This window comes from Bos grunniens, chromosome 17 (assembly GCF_055505025.1).
Source record: "Bos grunniens cultivar Pamir isolate PY7600 chromosome 17, Bosgru_T2T1.0, whole genome shotgun sequence".
NCBI classification, from domain to species: domain Eukaryota; kingdom Metazoa; phylum Chordata; class Mammalia; order Artiodactyla; family Bovidae; genus Bos; species Bos grunniens.
The window spans coordinates 56,418,674-56,444,413 of record NC_141181.1 but is presented as its reverse complement, the minus strand read 5'-3'; the positions used below and the strand labels follow the sequence as shown (position 1 = coordinate 56,444,413).

General features: G+C 44.5%; 1 protein-coding gene across 32 annotated transcripts in view; it reads left to right on the top strand.

Annotated features, from left to right (window-relative positions):
- CCDC60 (coiled-coil domain containing 60) overlaps nucleotides 1-25,740 on the top strand; it is a 286,332-nt gene that overhangs the window by 92,039 nt on the left and 168,553 nt on the right. For 16 of the 32 annotated variants that reach the window (XR_015144542.1, XM_086347890.1, XM_086347888.1 and 13 more), the window contains exon 1: nucleotides 17,164-17,730. The exons of the other annotated variants lie outside the window; for them this stretch is intronic. Coding sequence is in view for 6 of the 16 variants with exons in the window: in XM_086347890.1 (XP_086204016.1) it covers nucleotides 17,647-17,730 (84 nt within the window). In the remaining 10 variants the exon portion in view is untranslated. Of the gene's footprint in view, nucleotides 1-17,163; nucleotides 17,731-25,740 lie in introns of those variants that run through there. 32 annotated transcript variants of the gene reach the window in all.

Sequence of the window (25,740 nt, the reverse complement as noted above, 5' to 3'; positions counted from 1 at the left end):
ATCTTGTATCTGGAATATGAGGCCAATCCTATCTGAACCATATGGACTGAGGGTGTCAGAGTGGTGAGTCCCCCTCCCCCTCTCCCCCCAAAAAGATTTGGGATGCTGTTCCCAGAAGAAGGGAGATAGATGCAGGGCTGATAAAAACAATGAATATCCATCTGAGTACTCCTCTGGGATTAGGGGTTACAGAGCACACCACAGTCTTCCTGGGGCAACTTAAAAGTGGTCACTTTAGTATCTGTTATAGGTTGTTGAATTGTGTCTAGGAAAAAAGGTACAATGACAATATTAGAAGTTTCCAAATGATGAGCACCTACAGTGTAACAAGGGAAGTTATGACCAACCTAGATAGCATATTCAAAAGCAGAGACATTACTTTGCCAACAAAGGTCCATCTAGTCAAGGCTATGGTTTTTCCTGTGGTCATGTATGGATGTGAGAGTTGGACTGTGAAGAAGGCTGAGTGCCGAAGAATTGATGCTTTTGAACTGTGGTGTTGGAGAAGACTCTTGAGAGTCCCTTGGACTGCAAGGAGATCCAACCAGTCCATTCTGAAGGAGATCAGCCCTGGGATTTCTTTGGAAGGAATGATGCTAAAGCTGAAACTCCAGTACTTTGGCCACCTCATGCAAAGAGTTGACTCATTGGAAAAGTCTCTGATGCTGGGAGGGATCGGGGGCAGGAGGAGAAGGGAATGACAGAGGATGAGATGGCTGGATGGCATCACTGACTCGATGGACTTGAGTCTGGGTGAACTCCGGGAGTTGGTGATGGACAGGGAGGCCTGGTGTTCTGTGATTCATGGGGTCGCAAAGAGTTGGACACGACTGAGCGACTGAACTGAACTGAACAGTGTAACAAGCCCCTTATATTGTTGCCATTTCATTCCTCAACCCATTTCATCATCCCCACTTTACAGATATGAAGTCGGAGGCTTTGGGGGGATTAATCAACTGGTCAAGGTCACATGGCTAATAAGTCAAAGCTATGATTCAAACTTGTGTCACCAACTGGAACCCAAAGTCCAGGCTTCTTTCTTTAAAATGAAAGGCTACTAGGACAGACTTCAGAATATTTCCAATTCAACTCCAGACTTTACCACAGGGATAAGTGACCCCTCCTCCACTGACTTCCAGTCAAGAATATTGTCACCCCTGTTGATCTTAGGGCATCAACATCTCAGTTTCAAATAACCATCTTAATAGTCAAGGTACTAGTACAATCATAACAACAAACGGCCGAGGCAGCAGCCATCATTTGCTGAGGATATGCTATGCATCAGGTACCTTTTCAGGTATTTGTCATTTCATCTTCACAGCTGCTCTCTAAAGCGGAAGCTTCATCTTGTAGAAGCAAAAACTGCACAGGTTGGGGCAAGACTTGGATTTGAATCCAGGTTCAACTAATTCCAAGGCCTCTTCTCTTTCCATGCATGCTTGCATGCTAAGTTGCTTCAGTCATGTCCAACTCCTTGCGACCCACTGGACTGCAGCCCACCAGGCTCCTCTGTCCATGGGATTCTCCAGGCAAGAATACTGGAGTGGGTTGCCATGTCCTCCTCCAGGGGATCTTCCTGACCCAGGGATCGAACCCACATCTCTTATGTCTCCTGCATTGGCAGGCGGGTTCTTTCCCACTAGCACCATTTGGGAAGCCCCTTCTCTTTGCATGAGAGTTAAACAAATCTGCTTTCTCCCCAGCAACTTGTCCCTTCTTTCTGTGGATTTAGACATTGTAAGCCTTTAAGTTAGTGCAAGTTCTTGGGAATGTTTGTGAGTTTCTTGTTTGAGTGGCTGTTTGTAGGTGATGAGGTACTGTGTGTGAAGATGAGCACTGAGGATGGACGACGCTCAGACCTCACTTGCCCATGCATGGAGAGGTGGGGCAAAGGACTGGCCTGCAAACCCTGGATGCCCTGCAAAACTAGAATGCGCTGACGGTGGGCAACTTGGTCCAGGCGTATGAAGCGTGATGGTGAATTGTATGTGTCAACTTGGCTGGGCCATGGGGAGGGGCCCAGATGCTCAGGGAAACATTATTTCTGGGTGTGTCTGTGAGGGTGTTTCTGGATGAGCTTAGCATTGGAATCAGTGAGTCAAGAGGTCCCGCCTCCCCAGTATGGGTGGGCCTCAGCCTATAATCTGTTAGAGACTTCAAGAGTAGAAAAGGCTAAGTAGAAAGGATTCTCTCTGCCCGTCTCTCCTGACTATTCTGTCTCTCCCTGACTCTCGGAGTTGGGACGTCAGCCTTCTGCCTTCAGGCTCAGACTGGAGCCTCATTGGTTCACCTGGATCTGAGGCCTTCGGGCTGGGATGGCAATTATATCATGGCTCTTCTGGGTGTGTTCTACTCAGCCTCCATGTCGTGTGAGGCAATTCTCTATAATAAATCTCTGCACATATATATGGCAACCCACTCCAGTACTCTTGCCTGGGAAATCCCATGGACGGAGGAGCCTGGTAGGCTACAGTCCATGGGGTCATGAAGAGTCGGACACGACTGAGCGACTTCCCTTTCACTTTTCACTTTCATGCATTGGAGAAGGAAATGCCAACCCACTCCAGTGTTCTTGCCTGGAGAATCCCAGGGACAGTGGAGCCTGGTAGACTGCCGTCTATGGGGTCGCACAGAGTTGGACACGACTGAAACGACTTACCAGCAGCAGCACATATATACATATATACACACATGCAGCCATCCTTAGCATCCACGGGGGATTGGTTCTGTGACCTCCACAGACACAAGAATCTGTAGATCCTCAAGTCCCATTGTCAGCTTTTATACAGTCCCTCATCTGCAGATTCAACCAATCCTGATTATATAGTGCATGCGTGCTAAGTCACTTCAGTCGTGTCCAACTCTTTGTAACCCCATGGACTGCAGCCCGTCAGGCTGCCTCTGTCCATGGAATTCTCCAGGCAAGAATACTGAAGTGGGTTGCCATGCCCTCCTCCAGGGGATCTTCCTGAACCTGGCAGGCAGGTTCTTTACCACTAGCACCACCTGTATGTATTTACTGAAAAAAAAAAAAAAAAAATTTGCATATAAACGGACCCTGGAAAATCCCAGGGACGGAGGAGCCTGGTAGGCCACAGTCCATGGGGTTGTGAAGAGTCGGAGACAACTGAGCGACTTCACTTTCACTTTTCACTTTCATGCATTGGAGAAGGAAATGGCAACCCACTCCAGTGTTCTTGCCTGGAGAATCCCAGGGATGGGGGAGCCTGGTGGGCTGCCATCTATGGGGTCACAGAGTCGGACACGACTGAAGCGACTTAGCAGCAGCAGCAGCAGCAGCAATTTTTAAACCCTTGTTCTTCAAGGGTCAACTGTACATATCCTATAGGTTCTGTTTCTCTGGAGGACTCTGACTAATATAGAGGACCACAGAGCAACATCATCTCCCTGATGATGGGGCTGGATTTCTCCTGAAGGCAGTGGAAATTCCCACTGCCCACCATCCAGGAATGAGGTCAGACAATGGGGATGTGGAAAAGCAGGTCTTGGGCTGGGCAGTAGGTGCGAACACCAAGGCAAGGCAGTGTCCTGAGCACCACGGGTACTGACACAATGAAGGGAGACGGGGGTGTCTGTAAATGTCTGGAGACTTGTGTCCATGATCTCCGACCACGTCTCTCCAATAACAGTTAGAAGCCAACACTTCACTTCCGCTCCCCTCCCACTGCCCTGGAACATTCAGGCAAGTCAGCATAAAAGTTGCAACCTGTTCTTTGCTCATGCCACCGTGGGTGGCAAGGTCTGTGCTGTGTTTGAGGGAAAGTGTGCAGGGCAGAGTGGCAGCTGGAGGCAGAAGGAGGGGAGCTGAAGTGGAAGGAGCAGTGCCTCATGGGAAACGTGAAGCAGTGATCCAGAGAACCGTGGCTGGCTGCAGTGACAAGCAAGATGAATTTGTGAAACATGCATGTGGTCCCCAGTGGAGGAAATCTGACTTTACAAGGGAAAATAAAAAGAAGAAGGGGAAAAAACACACACCCAGAAAGAAAGAAAGAAAGGGAAAGGGGGAGGGAGAGAAGTTCCTCGAAATTGAGAGGGTTAGCTTGAGCCTCATAATTAAGGCCTTTTAAAAGGAAGCACGGCACCACAGACTGGTAAAATCCTGGACCTATTGGTGAATGAATGAATGAATTTTAAAAACTATGTGCCCTGGTGCTGAACTGAGCCCTTTCCAAGGCTCATTCAATTTATTCCTTACAATGGCAGCAAGGTCAGTATGCCTGTCTTACTTTGTAGATGAGGATATTGAAACTCGGAGAGGTTTAATAGATTTCTCAAGGTCACACAGCTCAGAACTAGTATAGCCAAGAATTGAATCTAATCCGCTCAGACTCCAAATCAGGGACTCTTAACTGCTACACTCAAGCTTCTTAAGGACATGATCTGCAGAACAACATACTCAAAGATCTCTGTTTAAAAGAGGAAGGGAGAGAGAGGGAGGGCAGGAAATTTGCCCAAGTAAAATTGGAAAACGTAACGTATTATCACTCACTTGGAAAGTCACACAGTGAGCAGCAGGCTGAGAGGCTGTGAGGGGCTATTATGGGTAGCTATTGCTTGTAACAAACCAGCCAATGATAGTGAATTTATGTACCAACTTAGCTAGACCACAGTCTAGCCTACTAGTCCGGGTGATGTTGTGAAGGTATTTTTTTTTTTTCAGATGAGATTAACGTTTATATCAGTAGACTTTCAGTGAAGCAGATTTCCCTCTATAATGTGGGTGAGTGAGTGAGTGAGTGAAGTCGCTCAGTCGTGTTTACATAATGTGGGTGGGCCCCACCTAATCAGTTGAAGGCCTGGAAAGAAAAAGCGTGATGTCCTCTAGGGAGGTCAGGGAAAGTGTTAGTTGCTCAGTCATGTCCAACTCTTTGTGACCTCATGGACTGTTACCCACAGCTCCTCAGTCCATGGGATTCTCCAGGCAAGAATACTGGAGTAGGTAGCCATTCTCTTCTCCATGGGATCTTCCTGACCCGGGGATTGAACCTGGGTGTCCTACATTGCAGGCAGACTCTTTACCATCTGAGCCACCAGGGAAGCCCCAGATGTACTGTAAGGAAGAGGGAATTCTGCCTACTGCAGCCTTTGGACTTGAGAGAGAGACATTGATATTGGTTTTGTTTATCTTGAGGATGCTGATTAATATAAACCCTAAACTTAGTGGCTTAAAACAAGAACCATTTTTTTATGCTCACTAATTCTGTGGCTTGGGATCAGGCAGGGCACAGCCAGGACTACCTGCCCTTCCTCCACAATGGCTGGGACTGTAACTCAGACGCCTCTCCCAGCTGCAGCTGGAGGGTATAGCTGCCAGAGAGCTTTTTCACTTAACCTGTCTGGCACCTCGGCAAGATAACTAGAAGGCTGGGCTCTGCTGGGAACGCAGCCAGAGAGGATCTATGTGCCTCTCAGAGGGCTGGCCCCAGGGTGGCCACACTTCTTCGATGCAGTTCAGCATTCCAGTGAAAGAGATGGAAGCGGTGTGGCCTTTTATGGTCCACCTTGGATGTGACAGAGCTTCATTCCCACCATCCTCGATTTGTCTCAGGGGATGGACAGAGGCCGCAGCTCTCAGTGGGAGGAGTGTAAGAGGTTTTTCAGTAAGGTTGTAAAAGCGCCACAGAGGCCCTAAATTAATCTGTTTAATTTTGCTGAACCCAGCTTTTCTCAGGGTTCCACTTAGCGGCTGTTATGGGTTGAACTATGTCCCCCTCCCCCAATTCAGATGTTGAAGTCTTAACCTCCAGTATCTCAGAATGTGACCCTACTTGAAAACAGGGTCAGAGCAGATGTAATTAAAGATGAGGTCATACTGGGGTAGGGTGGGCCCTAATCCAATATAACTGTGTCCGTATAAAAAGGTGAATTTGGGGCACAGACACAAACACACACATGGAGAGAATGCCACTAGAAGCTAAAGACAGAGGTTGGGATTATACATTTATAAGTCAGGGAATATTAAGGTTGGCCTGAAAACCACCAGATGCTAGGAGAGAGAGGCATGGGACAAATTCTTACAGCCTTCAGAAGGAATGGACCCTGCTGAGCCCTTGATCTAGGACTTCTAGCCTCCAGAACTGTAAAATAAGAAATTTCTGCTGCTGAAGGGCCTCAGTTCATGGTTCTTTGTTACAGCAACAAAGTAATACAGGTATAAACTCCATTCATTCATTCAGTCATTCATGTAGCCAAATTCAAAGCCCTTTAAAACATGGCTCCTGATGATGGACACTTCTTTTCCTCCTCTTCCCTTTCATTCCCTGAAATTAAAATTTTTGTGAAGAGTGAGTAAAATAATATATGCAAAATACTTGGTAATAGGAAGTACATTATAAATATCGATCCACTTTCTTTAGCTATTTGTCCTTTCTTGGTCACTCCTGTTTATTCCACTGATCCTGCCCTGTTGATTTGTTTTTCTTGTTGGACCCTGCATCTTATGCCTCCCTTTCAGACACCTGGGTTCCCAGTCTCCTAAAGAGTTGGAGCCTGACTGTCTGTTCCTACACAAGCTCCTCCTTATAGGTCTATGCAGAGGCCCCAGGCAGCCCCAAGGACAAGCAAGGGGCTTATAAGAGTAGGAGAGTCCAGGGAAATAAGTCTTTGAGATATGTCTAGCTTTAATGTAAGCAGCACAATAGAGAGAAGTCTACTTGAGTCATGTGGAGGGAACATTGCTAAGCCATGGCAAGAGACTGTGCTCAATCTAGGTTCTAGCAAATAGATCTGGACAGATCTGGAAACTTCTTTGGGCCTTGGTTTCCCCATTTATGCAACTCAGATGTCCTCAGGGATCTTCTTTCCTTCAAGAGCTAGACAAGGTTGATATGGATATCCTTCGTAAAATTATAGGAAAATGTCACCCTCTCTCCAAGATTTCTGTGAAATCCCAGAAATACTTTCCTTTTGTTCTTAGTTCTATTTAGGGATCATTTGGATGCGCCTCTCAGGGAGTCCATTTCTACACTGGGGCAAACAAAGCAATTCAGAGCCCCACTCACTCCCTACTAAGTTCACGCCTCCCACGAGGTGTTGTGTCAACAGGCATGGATGTTGTGTTTGCCTCCCACCATTGGTTCTCCCATTGTGAACCCAGTTTTCTGCAAACCACTCCTCAGCCACCTCAAGCCAAGAGGATGTGAACGTGACACTATCTCTGGATCCAAGCATGAGCACATGATCCAGCCCTGGCCAATCAGAGCTTTCCATCCCCCTGGCCACAATGATTGGTTCAAAGATGGCCATATGATCCCAGTCCATCAAATAAGAATTAGCCTGAGGTCTTTTTTGAGAAAACTATTGGGCATTAAGGCTTCCCTGGTAGCTCAGCAAGAATCTGCCTGCAATGCAGGTGACCCCAGTTTGATCCCTGTGTTGGGAAGATACCCTGGAGAAGGGAATGACAATCCACTCCAGTATTCTTGCCTGAAGAATTCCATGAACAGAGGAGCCTGGTGGGCTACAATCCATGGGGTCTCAAAGAGTCGGACATAACTCAAGTGACTTAGCACAGCACAGCGCACATTGGGAATCAATACCTTAGAATGAACCAAGAAAAACGGAAAGATATAAAAAAGATACCAAATGTCAGTGACATTATTCAAGACCCTGAATCCAGTCATGTCTGGTGTATTCAATTTCGTAAGTGAATAAACACTCCTAGCTTATTTTTTCTTAATCCAATTTGAGTCGTATTTCCATCACCTGTTGGAAAGAAATCTGAGTAATATTAAGCTTTACTGAACACCTGAGAGAGTAGATGAGTGTACAGCACAGCAATGCAAATAACAGAAATTCAATTTTTGATATTCTTGTTTCTGGAAGCCCTTTGTTTTGTTCACTCAGGTTCTACCCGCCTCTACCATGTGGCTCAGTGTTCTCCATCCCAGATTTGTTTATTCCTGGCATAAAGTGGTTCAGCCACTCCTTCTACAGCAGCCTCCCCACTCCAAGCAGTTATAAAGATATTTCCGTAAACAAAGATAATTTCCTCCCTGAGGGGAATTCTTGTACCAGCTATCAAGAAAATAAAATTTTCACTCCTCTGAGAATAAAAATAAGAGACTGGACAAAACCTCCTCTATAACTCCATGCAACTTAAAACTCTGGAGTTCAAAATACAATAGAGCTATTGAAATTGTGACCTAGGAGAATATTTTTCAAAATGCAAGTCACAACCCATTGCTGTGTCGTGCTGTGCTTAGTCGCTCAGTCATGTCCAACTCTTTGTGACCCCAAGGGCTGCAGCCCGCCAGGCACCTCTGTCCATGGGGATTCTTCAGGCAAGAATACTAGAGGTGGTTGCCATGGCCTCCTCCAGGGTACAGCCCATTAGTGGTCTCAAAATCAATTACTGGGTCATAACATGTATTTTTTTAAATGAAAGAGAATAAAACAGAAAATAACAGAAAACACCATACATAATAGTGGTGAATAGTAGGTCATGAAAGTTTTATCTCAATTATATATATGTACTATATGCACACATCTGAAATGTATTTCTCATTGTGGTACCAAATGTATGAAAGATAATGGTGTAACTCAGTATTCACTGATAGGGAAAGACTTCAGTAGGTTTTAAAAAATTAGTATATTTAATACAGTCTAATTTTTGTCAAAATAAGAGATAAGATATAGACATAGATAGGATATAGATGTATCTGGAAAAATATGGAATTGTATATACCAAAAGACTAAATAATAATCCCTGGATAGGGGGGTGGTAGTTTTTCCCCACATATTTTTATCTTATGAAACAAAATTCATTCTCAGTTTTTTTCTTTTTTAATGCATAGATCCTACAGAATATTATACTTAGTGAAATAAGTCAGAGAAAGATAAATACCATGTGATGTCATATGTGGATTCTAAAAAAAAAAGAATCTATATATAAGGTGTGTATGCTTTCTGAAATCTAATTTTAAAGATACATATGTTACTTCTACAGTCAAAAATTTCTTAAAGCCTATTTTTATTTTGAAACATAAGTATACTTTTAAAAACCTTCTGAAAAGAATATCTGGAAGAAATATACCCAGGTAATAACTGCACTTTTATTTTTGGTTAATTCTTTGTAATTTTCCTACAACCAACAAATGTTGCTATGAAAGTAAGAAGAAAAAAGTTCATTTTGATTTCATGATTGTTCAGTGGGAGAAAGAAGTTTGCAAACAAAAATCAGAAACTTGGAAAACATATTTAGGGATAGGACAATGTGGGGGTGGCTAGGGGGTGGCAGATATGCAAATGCTTTGAATGGATTTTCCACTTCAATGAGTTCCTTTTCTTCTTTTAGCTACTGTCTGATGAAGGTATATGTTAGAATACAGCTATTATGTATTCCAAATGTCATATTCCTCAACACCTGTTTGAAAGAGCATATTTTATTGAGAAAGAAGTGTCACTGAAGCTAAGAGAAAGAAAGACAGTTTCTACCAAAGTGCCAGAAGTCGGGTGACTGCCAGACAAGAAATAGTTCTGTACTTCTGAGGCTGTCCTTGAACAGGATGCAGTCAGCGGCAGAGGACAAAGCCAGAGAGAGAAGGCAGAGAAAGTCTCTTGAAGGTAGATGTCAGGAAGTTGAAAATTGGGCCACCCCATCCAGACTGTCTAAACAATGCTGCCTAGAAGAAGGTAAAAGCAGGAAAATTGCCTCTGAATGGGTAGTTAAATTGTGAGTTCAAAATTATAAGTTATGAAAAGAAATTAGAGGGAAAACATAGGGAGAGAGGTAGGAAAAGGAGGAGGGAAAGAGATAGAGGAAACAGCATAGTAAACTAAATTCTTAGCTGTCACTTTTCAGAAAAGCAGGGTGTGCGGGGGAATGCAGCAAGGGGGAAGAGATGCTTTTGGGGTCAGATAAACAAAAATACGGACATTTCAACTTCATCTTTGTAATGATCAATCTAGCAGCCTTGCCTAGCACACTGCGCCCTCTAGGGAAGAAACTTGTGCCCAAGGTCTGCACCTGCAATAGGAAGCCATTTGTTCTCTCTTTTTTCGGAGGACTGTACTTTTCTCTTTGCTTCTGTGTGTACAATGGGGAAGGGAACTGACATTTACTTTTATTTGTGCCTTTGTAAAGTAATGCTTACGCACGGGTTAGGCAAAAATGCCAACAGTGAAAAAGGCTATCCAGTGTAAAGTAAGGTGTGCTTTATGCTAATCGTCTTCTACTTGCTGCTCCGGATCCACCTCTGTGGCACCAACAGGCTCTCATGCCCTCTGGCTTCTAGGTGGGTTGCTCCAATGGGAGACACAGGCAGGAGATCAGGGAAAGTAGCAGCGTGTGTTTAGGAAAAGGCAGCTTACAGCCGGCAATCCACAGCCTTCCTCGGCTTGTAGACACATCACTCCATCCTCTGCCTCTGTTCTCACCTGCCCTTCTGTTACTGAGTCCAAGCTGGTTCTGCTTGCCACATGATAGGCCAGTGAATCAGAAGATGAAGTGTTGGGGCAAGGAATAGCAACTTTATTTGGAAAGCCACGAGTCCGAGAAGATGGCAGACTAATGTCCTAGAGAATTACCTTACTGGGCTCTGGATGCTAGTTTCTTTGATAGAACAAAGAGAGGGGAGGTGAAGAGGTAAAGTACAAAGTGGTAAGTCGTTGAAAGTAGGGGGCAGGTTCTCTGAGACGGACCATTATGTTACCTTAAGGCAACATCCCTTTAGTGATTAACTTGTAGCAAAAACAACAGAATACAAAGGTTAAAGTAAAAGAAACAGATCTAATATGAAGTCACATTTGTTATTCCCTACTATAGTTCTCCTTGCGTGTCCTCTGTCTCTATGTCCAAACGTTATTCTTTTTATAAAATACTGGTCATGAGTTTAGGGCCTACCCTAATCCAGTATGACCTCATCAGAACATGATTATAACTGCAAATAATCTTATTCCAAATAAGGTCGCATTCACAGGCACCCCAGGGTTTAGAACTTGAATGTATCTTACAGGGGTAGGGGACATGGAATTCTACTCATACAGGTAGGAAGCAGGCTAGAGTGTACTGAACAGGAAATTGTGAGCTACTTGGAAATCATGGGAATATGTGGCAGGAGAATGTTCTCCTACCAGGGATGGGAGTGGGAGGGTGTTGATGAAGGTGTCTTTTTTGTATATGTGTCTTTTTTTTTAATTGAAGTATAGTTGATTTGCAATGTTGAGTTAGTTTCAGGTGTATAGCAAAGTGATTCATATACACACACACACACACACATATATATACACATTCAGATATATATATGTGATTCGTATATATGTATGTATATATATGGTATATGTATACAAATATGAGATGTTAGCTCAGTCCCTGAGGCGGGAAGATCCCCTGGGTGGGGCATGGCAACCTACTTCAGTATTCTTGCCAGGAGAATCCCATGGACAGAGGAGCCTGGTAGGCCCTAGTCCATAGGATCGTGAAGAGTCAGACATGACTGAAGCAACTTAACACGCACCATATTCATATATATACATATATATATGGTGGTGGTTTAGTCACTAAATCACGTCCGACTTTTGCAACCCCATGGACTAAAGCTCGCCAGCCTCCTCTATCCATGGGATTTCCTAGGCAAGAATACTGGAGTGGGTTCCATTTTCTTCTCCAAGGGATCTTCCCGACCCAGGGCTCAAATCCCAGTCTCCTGCATTGCAGGCAGATTCTTTACTGACTGAGCCACCAGGGAAGCCCATAGATATAGGTATTTTCAGATTCTTTTTCCCATATAGGTTATTACAAAATATTGAGTACAGTTTCCTGTGCTTCCCGTAGATCTTTATTGCCTATTTTTCATACAGTAGTGGGTATATTCTACTCCGAAATTCCTAACTTATCCATCCTCCCCATGGAGATGTATGTGGATGTTAAAGGAAATCTCCCAGTAGCCTAGGGAAGTCAATCACCCCCATGCCCCCCAGCCCCTGGTGGCTCTGAAATCCCTTGTTTTGGCAGACCTTGCAGAGGTAACCCTAGGTTATTTTGCTACGTGAGCATACACACAAGGACACACACACACGCCTTGAAGCCTGTAGCCAGTGCGGCAGAGTGCTGAAAGAAGCCGCTAAATTCAGAATCATGAAACCTGGACTCTCAGGCCACCTACACCACTAACAAAGTGCTAGATCCCAGGAACTTCAGTTTCTATCTTGGCAAGATGGGATTCACAATCCCCTTATTCCAATCTGTCCTGCAGCCTCACACATGGCACCTTGAAGTGTGAAGGAATGGAAAGCTTTATCTGTGGAAGTAGCTTCCACCATATCCTAGCTCCCCAGTGGGGGAAATTCACGAAGAATATTCCTGTAGCCCATACCACATCCCCTGCTGCTGGGTCTGGTGAATCAGAATAAAGAGAAAGGGGAGGGGAGAGAGGTTAACTTTACATTTTCTCCTCTTTGTTTACAAAGATTCAAATTCACTGCCCTCCCCCTGGGGTGTAATTTAGAGAATGGAGTTGGGCCAGAATGGGCCAAAGAGCCCCCAAGGGGCCATGCAGCAGGTAGTCATCCTTCTTTAATCTAATGAAATACAGGAATCAGTAGAGTTAGTGCTAATACATATAATCCAGTGATATTTCATCCTGGCAGCAAGTCATCAATAGATTTTGCCAGTTACCAGGTGTCACGGGAGCCCCAAGCTTTACTTTTGCCCTGGGCCCTATAATTTGTAAATCCAGTGCTGACATTTCAGTAAAAACACCCAGAAGGAGTTCCCTGGGTGCTAGATACAACACAGACAAGTATATTAAAGATATTCAGAAAATGATGACTTTTCCAATAGGTTTTTAATGCTAGACATATGTAGTACTGACTGAAATGCAAGTGTTTAGCAGATTTGGAGATTTCACTTGGGCTACCCCAGCTGGCATCAGACACATTCTCAAATTTTTCTTCTACTTGATACATCTATTTTTAATCCCTTCAAATGCTTTTCTTTGGGGCAAATTGGGAGGATAGAATACCTGTCGCTTCACGCCTTTCAGTTTCCATTATGTATAAATCAAGCAGGAATTAAGAATTAAACAATCACTTCATATCTGAATTGTCAAATATTTCATTGTTGGGGGATGTATTTGCATATCTGAAAACATGTTGGCCTCTCAGTGTTTAAGGGATGCAGAGAATACCCAGCAACGCCTAGAGATGTATCCATGAGGGCAGAGGTGAAGAAGCTGACGATGGGGCAAGATGACCCAAGAAGGTCACAAGTCCAGATCTTGAGAAAGAGGGAAGATTTCCAGACCTGATTAAGTCTGAGTTCCTGGTTATCTCAGTCAACACTGACATAGCTTGGGTTCTGCAGAAACAGACGTGGAACAAGAGTTTGGAAATAATTGGGAGGCTGTCCAGGCAGTCCTAGAAGGGGAGTGGGAAAATGAAATAGGAAAGGGTAGAAGCCAATGCTGGGTCCTCGGTGAGCAGGCAAGTGCTGCAGGCAACGGGGTTGCCCCAGGGCAGTCCTGAAGGGGACCTCTGGGGGACCGCAGAACATGCTCCAGAGATGTCCTGCCTGAGGGGCCCGGAGGCGAGGGATTATCCATGAACTCCTATTAGATGCTATTTTCATGTCTACTCACATGGGTGTTAACTTCTTGCATAAACAGGCCTGCCCTGAGGTTCCAAAACTGTGAGCCGAGGCACCCAAAGGTGCCACAGAAAATTCATAGGAGAAGATAAGGAGATTTTACTCTTTTGAGGGAAACACAACAACATCTATCCAACCCTCTGTGAGCTTTTAGTCTGAGGCAGCTCACTGTTACAGTTTGAGTTGTGTCTTCCCCCCCAGATTCCTATGTTGAAGTCTTAACCCCAGGACTTTAGAATGTGACCTTATTGGTTTGAATGCCTCTAGTGCTGGGGAGCTCATTCTCTCTCAGGGGAACATACCCCTTCATGAATAGAAAAGGGGACTAGCATGCACTGAGCCCTTGCTGGGTACTAGACTCTGTACAGTCATCGTTTCACTTAGTCCTTCCAACTGTACAAGGTGGGCATTACCATTACTATTTATATATGATACATGATGAAACTGAGGCTTGCAGAGGCGAAGTAACTTGACCAGGATCTCATTACCAGTAAATGACAGAGCCAGGGTTTGAACACAGGTCTTTTCTATTCCAAGACCCTTTCTACTTCCAGTTCTAATATGGCTCTGACAGGTGGTCGTTAATAAAAAAAGAAATGAGCTAACATTTATTGAGCACTTCCTTTTTGCTAGGCACTGGGCTTCACCTGATTTACTCATTTTGCTTCATCATTGTCCTGTGAGATGGTCACTGAGGGTGCTTAGTGACTAAGTCAGTCTGACCCCAGAACTCATGCCTTTTATTTTTTTAATTTTTATTGGAGTATAGTTGCTTTACAATGTTGTGTTAGTTTCTGCTGTACAGCAAAGTGAATCAATTCTATGTATATGTATATCCCTTCTTTTTTAGATCTTCTTCCATCTAGGTCACCACAGAGCACTGAGTAGAGTTCCCTGTGCTACACAGTAGGTTCTCATTAGTTATTTATTTTATACAAAGTAGTGTATTCATGTCAATCCCAATCTCTCAATTCATCCCACCTCTACTCCCCACCTTGATATCTGTAAGTTTGTTCTCCACATCTTTGTCTCTGCTTTGCAGTTAAGTTCATCTGTACCATTTTTCTAGATTCCACATACAAGTGATGTTATACAATATTTTTCTTTTTCTGACTTACTTCACTCTGTATGATCATCTCTAGGTCTACCTATGTCTCTGCAAATGACACTATTTTGCTCCCTTTTATGGCTGAGTACTATTCCATTGTATATATCTCGCATCTTCTTTATCGATTCCCCTGTTGATGGACACTTAGATTGCTTCCATGTCCTGGCTATTGTAAATAGTGTTGCAATGAACATTGGGGTGCATGTACTCTGTGAATTATGGTTTTCTCCAGGTGTATTCCAAGGAGTGGGATTGCTGGCTCATATGGTAGCAGAACTCATATCTTTTAAAACAACATTTTGCTGTGTATTTCCTCATATTGTGCCTAAACCTTCCTATTCTTTGGGCTCATACAAAACTAGTTGAATTCTTCTTTGCCAAGCCTGTCCCTCAAAGCCATATGAAGACAGCCCTTTGTTCTGCTCAAGGCTGAACATATTTCTCATTCTATCTTATTTTTCTCATTCCCCACCCCATATTCTGAACACAATTCAGTTTATCCTCATCCTTCTGAAAGTGTTTGCTGATGGCTTAATGCTGTCTGCAAAGAAGGCAGGAGGACCAAAACTTCCTATAAAAAGGAAGGTCAGACTCAGTCTTTAGATGATGGCAGGAAAATAATTACTTCCAAGCATCAGCATCTGGAACTATGTGGCTGGGTGTTTTTAATTTTATGTAGAGTCATCTTGCAGCCATGCCTTCTAAAGAGAAGGTGAGGTCATTGTGTGGCTGTGATGATGTCATAATCCTTAGCCGCTCAGGGGTTAGAGATAAAAAGAGTCAGATTGATCCAGTGTGAAATAATGCCAAGGATAAAGCACATAAATCAGAATACGTACAATCAATCTGCAGGCTGGAACCTATCCTATAGGGCTACTGGAAGGATTAAATGAATTAATGTATGTAAAGTGCTCAGTGGAACTCCTGGCACAGAGCCTGTGATCAATAAATATTAGTATTAATATCTGCTGTGAAATGAACACTGTACTGCAAAAATGACTAATTCTTCCTGGGAATGGGGTGTCAGGACATAATACTAGTTGCCACTTAACTAGGCCTCCTCATGTGCTCAGCCTTTACATAATGATCTGTTTTAACCTTGATACCTGTAGCACAGCTACTTTCCCCATGTGAAAGCGATGGAAGCTAAGCCTCATCCAAGTCAGGTGTCTTATCCAGGCTCATGTGGCTAAGAGGTTGGATTTTAGAGTCAAACAGGTCTGGCTTTGAATTCTAATTCACACACTTTCTGTGGGTCCTTAAGCATATCATTCAATCTCTCTGAACTTCAGTTTTCTAGTCTGTAAAACAGGGTAAGGAAATACCTTCCTTAAAGATGTGCTGTGAGGACTGAGTTAATATATATAAGAAGACAGTGCAACATCTAGCACATTCCAAGCACTTAATTTCATTCACTTCATGGCAACTAGACGGGGAAACAATGGAAACAGTGACAGACTTTATTTTGGGGGCTCCAAAATCACTGCAGATGGTTACTGCAGCCATGAAATTAAAAGAGCTTACTTCTTGGAACAAAAGCTATGACCAACCTAGACAGCATATTCAAAAGCAGAGACATTACTTTGCCAACAAAGGTCCATCTAGTCAAGGCTATGGTTTTTCCTGTGGTCATGTATGGATGTGAGAGTTGGACTATGAAGAAAGCTGAGTGCTGAAGAATTGATGCTTTTGAACTGTGGTGTTGGAGAAGACTCTTGAGAGTCCCTTGGACTGCAAGGAGATCGAACCAGTCCACCCTAAAGGAAATCAGTCCTGAATATTTGTTGGAAGGCCTGATGCTGAAGCTGAAACTCCAATACTTTGACCACCTGATGTGAAGAACCGACTCATTGGAAAAGACCCTGATGATGAGAAAGATTGAAGTCAAGAGGAGAAGGGGATGACAGAGGGTAAGATAGTTGGATGTTATCCCGACTCAATGGACTGTGAGTGTGAACAAGCTCTGGGAGTTGGTGATGGACAGGGAGGTCTGGGGTCGCAAAGAGTCAGACATGACCGAGCAACTGAACTGAACTGACTGTCATGCACACATAACATATACACGTATACATTTATGTGTGAATATGTGTTGTGTCTGTGAGGGATTTGAAGGATGAGTAGGAATGGTTGTTGGGTGAATAAAACAGAGAAATCTCACAGTAAAATAATTGACGGGTTCAAGGCCCACATGGATCTACCCAACCCAAGGCACTAGAGAATTATGGCAGGACAGGGCAGAGTTTGGAAGGAAAGAGACGCTTGTAGTTAGACGAAGAGAAAGGGTCAAGGTCTTCAGGCCTGAAAGGAAAAACCAAAGTTTGGAGAACGTGGCTCCCTGGCTAGCCGCCAGCTTCCAGCCAGGGGCCCAGCGGCCCGGGAGAGTTCGCGACCCCGCCCCTATTGATCCCAACCAATAGGAAGCCCTCCTCTGGGCGCGCCGTTGCCAGGCGACCGCATGGGCCCGGGACTGCCGGTTAGCGGCGGTGGCTTTCCCTCCCTCTCGGCTGGCCGCTGCAATCCTAGGATGGATTTCCGGGGGCCCCTCCATGGGCCCCCCTCAGACTTTTTCAGCGGAGTTTTATTTTTTTAGTTTCATATTTTATTTTTGTTTCTAGAAGACAAAGCTGTCCCCGTCCCAAACGTGGAAAAACATAAAAGTTTGTGACTTTCTAAAAAGTAAGTCCGGGGCTTGCCTGATTTCACCCCGCGGCGGCTTCCTTATCTTGTTGGTAGGAAACCCAAGAAGACTTACTTTTCCAGTTAATTCCTCCCCAGTCAGAAACCTGTCTGGAGTCTCATTAGGACCTGTGAGTCAGGGAGAAATTGCTGGAAAGCCCTTGACACCAGTGACTGCTGATGTAGAAGATTCTGGGGGAGAAAACAAAACAAAACCTTCCCTGCTGGACACAGTTTAGCCTGAAGGATTTCCAAGATGACCAAAATCACCAAGAAGATGCAGAGTGCCCCTGCCTCCGGGGCCCTCTTTCCCTTTTTTGCCTCAGCTCTCCTAACACAGGTGAGTCTCTTGTCTCTTTGTGAAAGCAGTCGTGTTTTCAAGACGAAAAATAGAAATTAGCCTCCAGACCAATCAGGGACATCAGGAGAAAGAAGAGTCAGGGTGTAATTAAATTGTGACACATCCCTATTGCTATCAGTGGTTGGTTACTCGTGAAGAATGAAAATGCCAGCCAGAACAGGGAGCTGGGCCATCCTATTAGCTAGTAATTCCAAAATGATGGAATAAATCGGCAGTGACACTGTAGAACATCAGGAAAAAATTAAGATGAATTGTAGGTTTGCCATCGCAGAAATTATTTTCAGAGATCCGCAGTGCTTGGGGTACGTGCACATCCTCTCTCTTCGTAGAGAGGCTACAGAGTCTTTGGGGTTTGAAGCCTGACTTGGCGTCTCACCAGCTATTGAGATGAGTTGCTTAGCATCTCTGAGGCTTTATTTGCTCCTGTCTATGAAATGTGAACAGGAACATCAAGTAGGCAGAAACAGTGTGAGGACTCGGTAAGATATGGAAATTGTTTAGGGTGATGCTGACACTTGATCATGAATGTATGGGACAAGAAATACTGTTGTTGGTTTGAAAGACAAATCAAAAATGAGTATGTGTTTAGTGCTGGGCATCAAATTGTTTCTGGTTTTTAATGATCAGAACTGGGCGGGCCAGTTATGTCTGTCTGTGTTAAACGTGTCTTTGTTATTGTATCTGCAAACCCCCATGTTTACCCCTACGTTGGCCAAGGTAGGTGAACAGTGGGAGGGGAGCAGAGCCTATTACTGGCCTTCTGTGGGCCACCCGCACTGGTATATCTTGTGGCTCAAGGTCCTGTCCCAGGAAGGAGGGCTTTGAAAAAAGTCAAGGCACAGAAGAGAGTTTAAAACTCACCTGTGCTTATGTAGTGATCCAAAGCGTTCCTGAGCTCCTACTTTCCAAGGATTGACACAGCTCTGTGCAGCCTTCACTGTTCAGCCCTCTTACTGAGTTCCCTCTGAAATATGCAGTCTTTACCAGTGTCTCCTCTGGTTTCAGAATGCTACACGGAAATGGGTTTTATGCAGAGCAACCCCCTCTGGGAATGAACTTCCCAGCATAGCAATGAGAGAAGGGAAGGAAGTAGATATTTCAAGAATCAGTAGTGAGTGTGAGCACATGGCCAGTGGACCCAAATAGCCTGGCTTGAACCCTGGATCTGCCTCTTTGCAGCCCTGTGACCTTGAGCAAGTTACAGAACTTCTCTGCTCCAGTGTTGCTTGTCTGTAAGATGGGGATATCATAGGACCTCCTCTTGGGATTGCTGTGAGCATGCTCTGATATGTCCAAAGTTGAAGAACAGCATCTTAGGTCGTTAGCACTTCCTAGATTTTTGTTACATGGTTGTTTCATTCATTTAGTGAACATGTTGAATTTCTCTTGTGTGCTAAATACCTGCTCTTGTAAAATTTAAAACTTGCCTAAAAAATATTCACAATCTGTAGTGTGTATGTTGGGGCAGGAAGTAAAAGAGATAAACAGTTCACTGTGATGCAATGTGATAAATGGCATGGGAGGGATGTATCATTGGGTGTAGTGGGAATGCAGGGGACAGGTAATTCAGGCTCGTGTGTGTGTGAGAGAGAGAAAAGAGAGAGAGAGGTCATGTAACCAGGTTTTCCATCTTGGGTTAGAGACATTGGGGAAAGTAGAGGAGGACGCAGAGGTTGAAAAGACCGTCTCTGTCTTGAGAGGAGCGTAGATAGGACTCTGGAAGGTCAAGAGCAGGGAAGCAGGCTTCCAGGCATCTGTTGGATAAAGAAGACCTCAGGCACAAAACCACGGAAATCCTGCTGCCCACACCCCACTGCCTAGGAAATAATGAAGACCCTAGGGTGTCCCTGGCTGACATTTGAAATATCATGCCTTTAGAAATTTCAACTTTTTAGAGCTACTGTAAAGCATTGATTGCTTCCCTGGTGGCTCAGTGGTAAAGAATCACCCTGCCAATATAGGAGACACAGGTTCAATCCCTGCGTAAGGAGAATCCCCTAGAGAAGGAAATGGCAACCCATTCCAGTATTCTTGCCTGGAAAATCCCATGGACAGAGGAGCATGGCAGGCTACAGTCCATGGGGCGGCAAAGAGTCAGACACGACCTAGTGACTAGACCACTAAACCACAACAAATGCCAGGCAGCCAGGTGTCCAGTGAGGCGTGATTTGAGGAAGAATCTGGCTTCTCAGGGGAGGAAGGTGAGATCAGCTGGGCTTAATGGGAATGCCACTTCCTGCCCTGTGCTGGTGTAATGGGTGACACCTGGCGGCAACTCCCAAAAGTGTCCTGAAGCCCTCTGGCTGTTTTTCTTCTCGTGGGGTTGAAAGTTGCTTTATCATAACCAATGTTACAATGGAACCTTTCTCTGCACAGCATCTTCATGTAGATTTTTCGTTGGAGGGAGGGAGTGTAAATAATGTGTGCAAATCCTCTGCTTGAATGTCTTATTGAGGAAACCGTCTAGCCTGCCCTAAATCAGACGCCCTAATCTGTTTAAGAAGTTCCTTGTCCCTTGTCCTTTTGTTTCTCAAGGAAGCAAAAGAGAAGTTTAATGGGATTAGCCATGGGGGAGGGAGGGAGCAGAGCATATGTAGATTACCATGGGTCCACATTTTCTTCTTTGGAAGAGACTGAAACAGAGGAGGGCACTTCAGACACCTTCTCCATGTTCTAGAATGGAAATGTAGGGATGGCATTTGGCAAAAACTATATAAAGGCATGGAATCCTTTATAGAAGCTCTGTCTCTGGGTGGCAGAGGGACAAGAAGCATCCTTAGTTTGGGCAGACACTGAAACAGGCAGGAGTTAGACTGGGTGCTTCAGTGAATCCTAGCTTTGTGATTAAAAGAGCAGATTCTTCAGCAAACAATATGGGTTCGGACCCCAACTCTGACACTCAATTATGTTGTGGGTCCTTGAACAAATCAGTGCCTCTCTGTGCCTCAGTTTCCTCCTCTGTGAAGTGGGCACCTTGTATTTGATCTAAGGCATCTTCCATTTCAAGAGGCATCACCATTTTCTGCGTATGCCAACAAGAAACAAAACTGACTAAATTATGCCCTACTTTCAATTATAGGAAGTACCCCAGTTTCAGAGATGCTGAAATGAGGAAAGAAAATGCACATCTTAGAATAGAGGAAATCCAGCTAAAAATGTTCCAGTCTCATAGGGTTTTGTGGGGATTAGATGAATTAATATGGGTAAAGCTCTTAAAACAGGGCCTGGCGCAGGGTAAATACTAGGAAATGTTAGCCATTATGACACTGTTGCTTAATCTTTTAATTGACTCTGTGATAGAGATGTAGTTATTACAACCCCCCCACCCCCACCCCCACTTTGCACCTGAATAGACTGAGGCTTGAAGAGCCCCAGGGTCTAGTTCTCTGCTGAGAGGTAAGTTGGCAGATTCAGGGAGATGGAGGCAAGCTATATACAGTCCCATCTAAGGAGACCTTGGCCTGAGCATCACCGTCCTGCACCCACTACCATCCACCCCAATGGTGAGAATGGAGTTGCCCAGGGCAGCTCTCAGAAGTTCAGCCCACCATCCAGTCGGGCTATCTGAAATCAAACAAGCACGGGTTTCCTCCAACAAGAGAAACCTTGACTCCAACATAATACATTTCCACCGCAAACATGAAGCGATTTTCCTCTTTGTTCAGTTAAGAGAAATTGTGGCCTGAAGTGGTAACGTGGTGAGTCACTGGTCTTTGTTCGAAGTGGGCTCAGCACTGGGTAATTTCTCTAGTCTCTAATCACGGAGACTACGCCCCCTGCCCTGAATCAGTGATTACCCTGAAAAATGAAATAAATGAGAGATCTGAAGACCACTTGAGATTCAGTTCTAAAAAATCCCAGCCAGCTGCACCTTCATTTTTATCATCACTCATGACTTTTAGGCCAGGAAGATAGCAACGAGTCCTTTTTTCTCCCCAAGGGATTCTTCTGGCTCCATTGTTACTGCATGGAGACAGTTGCAGAATTCGAGTTGTTGCTTTGTTTTGTTTTCTTTCTGCCCTGAAGCTCTGGACTGGTGATGTTTGCCTCAGCGAATATGGCTGTGTCTAATCGCAGACCCACGTGACAGTCGGCTCCCTCCGTGATAAATCAGGGTGCCAGGAAGGCATGTGTTCATTACCTTCTGACATGGGAAGAACGATAGGCACTTTCTTTATGCTGGACAAAATGAAGTGAGTTCTTTGTCTCATCTGTGAAGAAGCAGCTGCTGAGCATGGAGAGGTGAGGGTGGGGATGGGAGAGGAGCAGTAGAAGAAACCCATCAGAGTCTAATTGATATGATGCAAGCTTAGTGACAGGGTAAGTTCTCTGCCTTTGAAATCAGACAAGGTGGTCTCGAATGCACTCTTTGACCCTAATGTGAGGTTCTGTGAAATGGCCTGAATAATAATAGGGTCTACCATGTAGATCTTTTGAAAGGATTAAATAAAATAATGCGTCTGAAATACTGAGCATGGCACTCAGTACACAGTGAACTCCTTAGTAGGTGATGACAGTTGTATGACTCATGCTCCTTTGTCTTCTCTGACTGGACACGTGTGCCTCCATCACTGTTTTGAAGATAGACCAGATGTGAAGCCTGAAGGAAGCTGAGCATTAACTGTAAAGTCGCAGACTGGGATCCATCATTAGTGATGCCAAGTCCCAGTTTAAGGGTAGAAGGGAAGAAGCAGGCCTAGGGATATTTCTAAGAACTTGTGTGAGAGTATATTTTTATGGAGATCAAGCCAGTCCTAAAGGAAATCAGCTCTGAATATTCATTGAAAGGACTAATGCTAAAGCTTCAACACTTTTGGCCATCTGATGTGAGGAGCCGACTCATTGGAAAAGACCCCGATGCTGGGAAGGATTGAAGGCAAGGAGAGAAGAGGGCAGCAGAGGGTGAAATGGTTAGATAGCACCACCGACTCAATGGACATGAACTTGAGCAAGCTCTGGGAGATAGCGGAGGATGGGGAAGCCTGATATGCTGCAGTCCATGGGGTCACAAAGAGTTGGACGCAACTTAGTGACTGAACAGCAACAACATCAGCATAATTTTGTGAAGGATGAGATGCCTTGCAGGAGAGAGTTCATCCTGATGGCAGAAATGCATGACCCAGTTAAAAAATCCTAGTTGTAGGAAAGGGAGTGCCAGTGCCCTTAAGTGTGATTTAAATCCCTTGGCTTTAACTTTCAGCCCAGTCTCATTACTCATGTTTGAATCCTATGGAGAGACAGAAACGGTTTAAAAAAAAAGAAAACCTTATGTATCAATTAGGATCATTCTTGGCTGCAAGTAAGAGAAAAAACTCAAAAGCAGTGACCTAAACAAATGTGAATTTATTTTTCTTATGTGAGAAGTCTGGAGGTATATGCCCACTGGCATTGGTTCAAGGAGGAACTTACTAATGTTAAGACTGGCAGGTCCTTTTCCTTCATGGTCATAGAATGGCTACCTCATCTCCACCCATTACATTCATATTCCAGTAGAAAGAGAATAAAATGGAGGGTAAGAACTATTTTTGTCTTTCTAATGAGGCAAACAAAGACTTTCCAGGAAAATTCCCAGCGTGTTTCCTCTTATGTCTCATCTGCTAGGGTACTGCCACCTGTCTTTTATTAATTGCAAGAATGGCTGAGGGTGGAAAAAAAAAAAAGAATGGCTGGGAAAGTGTGTGTCTATCCTGAGTGTGGAAAAGCAGGAGCAAGAGAGAGGTGAAAGTATTGGAGATGGGGGTCAGGTTGACTGATCAGCAATAACTAGCACAAATGACTTCACAAAAACTCAGATATTGGGGGTCCCAAGCAATACAGTAACCTGAAAAAAAGAGAGAGAGACAGCTCTTAGCCTGTACCACAACTGTTTAGGGATGTCAAGGGCCTTTGTCCAGAGTGGTACTTTAAAAAACAGCGCAGAATCCACTGAAGGGCTGAGGGGGTCAGGATAAGGGGGAAGTCACCAAGCGAAACATTCATTCACTACTATTTACTGAGCTCCAGATGTGTGCTAAGTGTAATTCTAGGTGTTGAGGATACCTAGAAGTGAAAAAGACAATCACATGGAACCACCTTCCAGAAACTGAAAAATATAGGGAGTCAGATGAAAAGAGATCCAAGATAGTGGACTGTCTTTATTCCTTTGACTCCCTTCTGTTTTCATCATTTGGAGAGTGGGTGGGGGGGAGGCGCTTAAAGAATCAATCTCTGGACAAGCCTTTGCACAACCATAGAAAGAGACCTGTCCTTGACCCCTTGTCAGCATTCCTGCAGCCTCTGAAGACTCAGCCGTCATCTGCTCAGTTCAAAAGCTGCAGAATCCACGTGGGGTTCAGTGGCAAGTAGCACTTACATAAAATCTGACAGAAGCCAATTAAACCTTTCTTGGACTGAACAAATCAACATATTTTTCTCAAAGATCTTTCTGACAGTTAAATTCAAAATCATAATCACCAGTAATGGGATACCTTCTATCATGAGATGGTGGCATTTTCCCTTCTGAATTCCTGTTTTCAAACTCTGCTGAAAAAATTTCTTGCAGGCTCAATTTTGATCTGATGTATTTCTGTCTAAGTTGGAATTTATGCAGTCGGAAGTTGTATTTAATAACTCAAAAGTTAGCTCTGTTTGGAGATCTGCCTCTGCCTGCAAGTGTAGAAGCGCTTTGGGATTTCTGGATTTCACTAAGTGGGAAGATTATACAGTTGGCATGATTTCTGGAATGGGTTCAGTGTTGTCAGGGGCTTCAAGGGGTCCACGGCTGGCTGCAGCTCAGTGGCAGAAAGAATGGAAAGTAATGCCCCATTGTAGCCTGGTACAGCGGAGAAGGCAGTGGCACTCCACTCCAGTACTCTTGCCTGGGAAATCCCATGGACAGAGGAGCCTGGTGGGCTGCAGTCCATGGGGTCGCTAAGAGTCGGACACGACTGAGTGACTTCACTTTCACTTTTCACTTTCATGCATTGGAGAAGGAAATGGCAACCCACTCCAGTGTTCTTGCCTGGAGACTCCCAGGGACAGCGGAGCCTGGTGGGCTGCCGTCTATGGGGTCGCACAGAGTCGGACACGACTGACGCGACTTAGCAGCAGAGTAGCCTGGTGCAGGGTCAGTATGACCCTCTGAGATGTCAATTAAATGCATAGGACAGGTGTTTTGGATGCATTAATATGAATCAGACTTGGGGGCTTCTCTCAAGAAATCCACAATTCTGTTGGAGAGAAAATGCATAAATAACCATGAATCAAAATGGCAAATAAGTCAAAAAGAAAGGTGAAAAATATATTAGAGTTGGAGATAAAAGCAAGTTCTATCATGGGAAGAAAGGTGCAGTGAAGCCATCTGACCTGCTGTTGGCTGGATGTGGACTTGGGGTGATACAAGACACTGAATCGTGGCTGGATTTTCTTATTTTCTAATGCATCAGGGTGAGGTGGAGTTTGTTGCTGTTCTCCCCCAAGGAACAGGTTCTTTCTTGATGCCCTGTTGGACAAAAGGCTGTTCCACAGAGCTCCAGCAGGTAAATCTTTCCATGCTCTTCTCTTCCACACATGAAGTTACCCAAGTTTCTATCCTGGGGGGTTTTCAAATTAGGGAGGATTTAGCTCCATGAGTTCCCATTAAATCTTTCAATAACTGAAAAGTTCTAATGTTTTACTTCCTTTAAGTCTATGAATTTCAGCAGAACAGGGTTTCTCAACCTTGACTCTGTTGCCATTTGGGGCCGATGGGCTGCCCTGTGCATTGTAGGATGTTGAGCAGCACCCCTGGTCTCTAGCCACTAGATGCCAATTGTGACAACCACAAATGCGTTGATATTAGCAAATGTCCTCTGGGACCAGAGTCACCTTGGGTTGAGAACCACGGCAGTGCAGGACCACCCAAGTCCTGAGTACCTTTCCCCAGCTGAATGGTGAAACGTTCCCCATTTTAATAAATGATGCCGTTGTGTACCCAGGTGTTCAGGCAGAAACCTGAGCTTCATCTTTGCT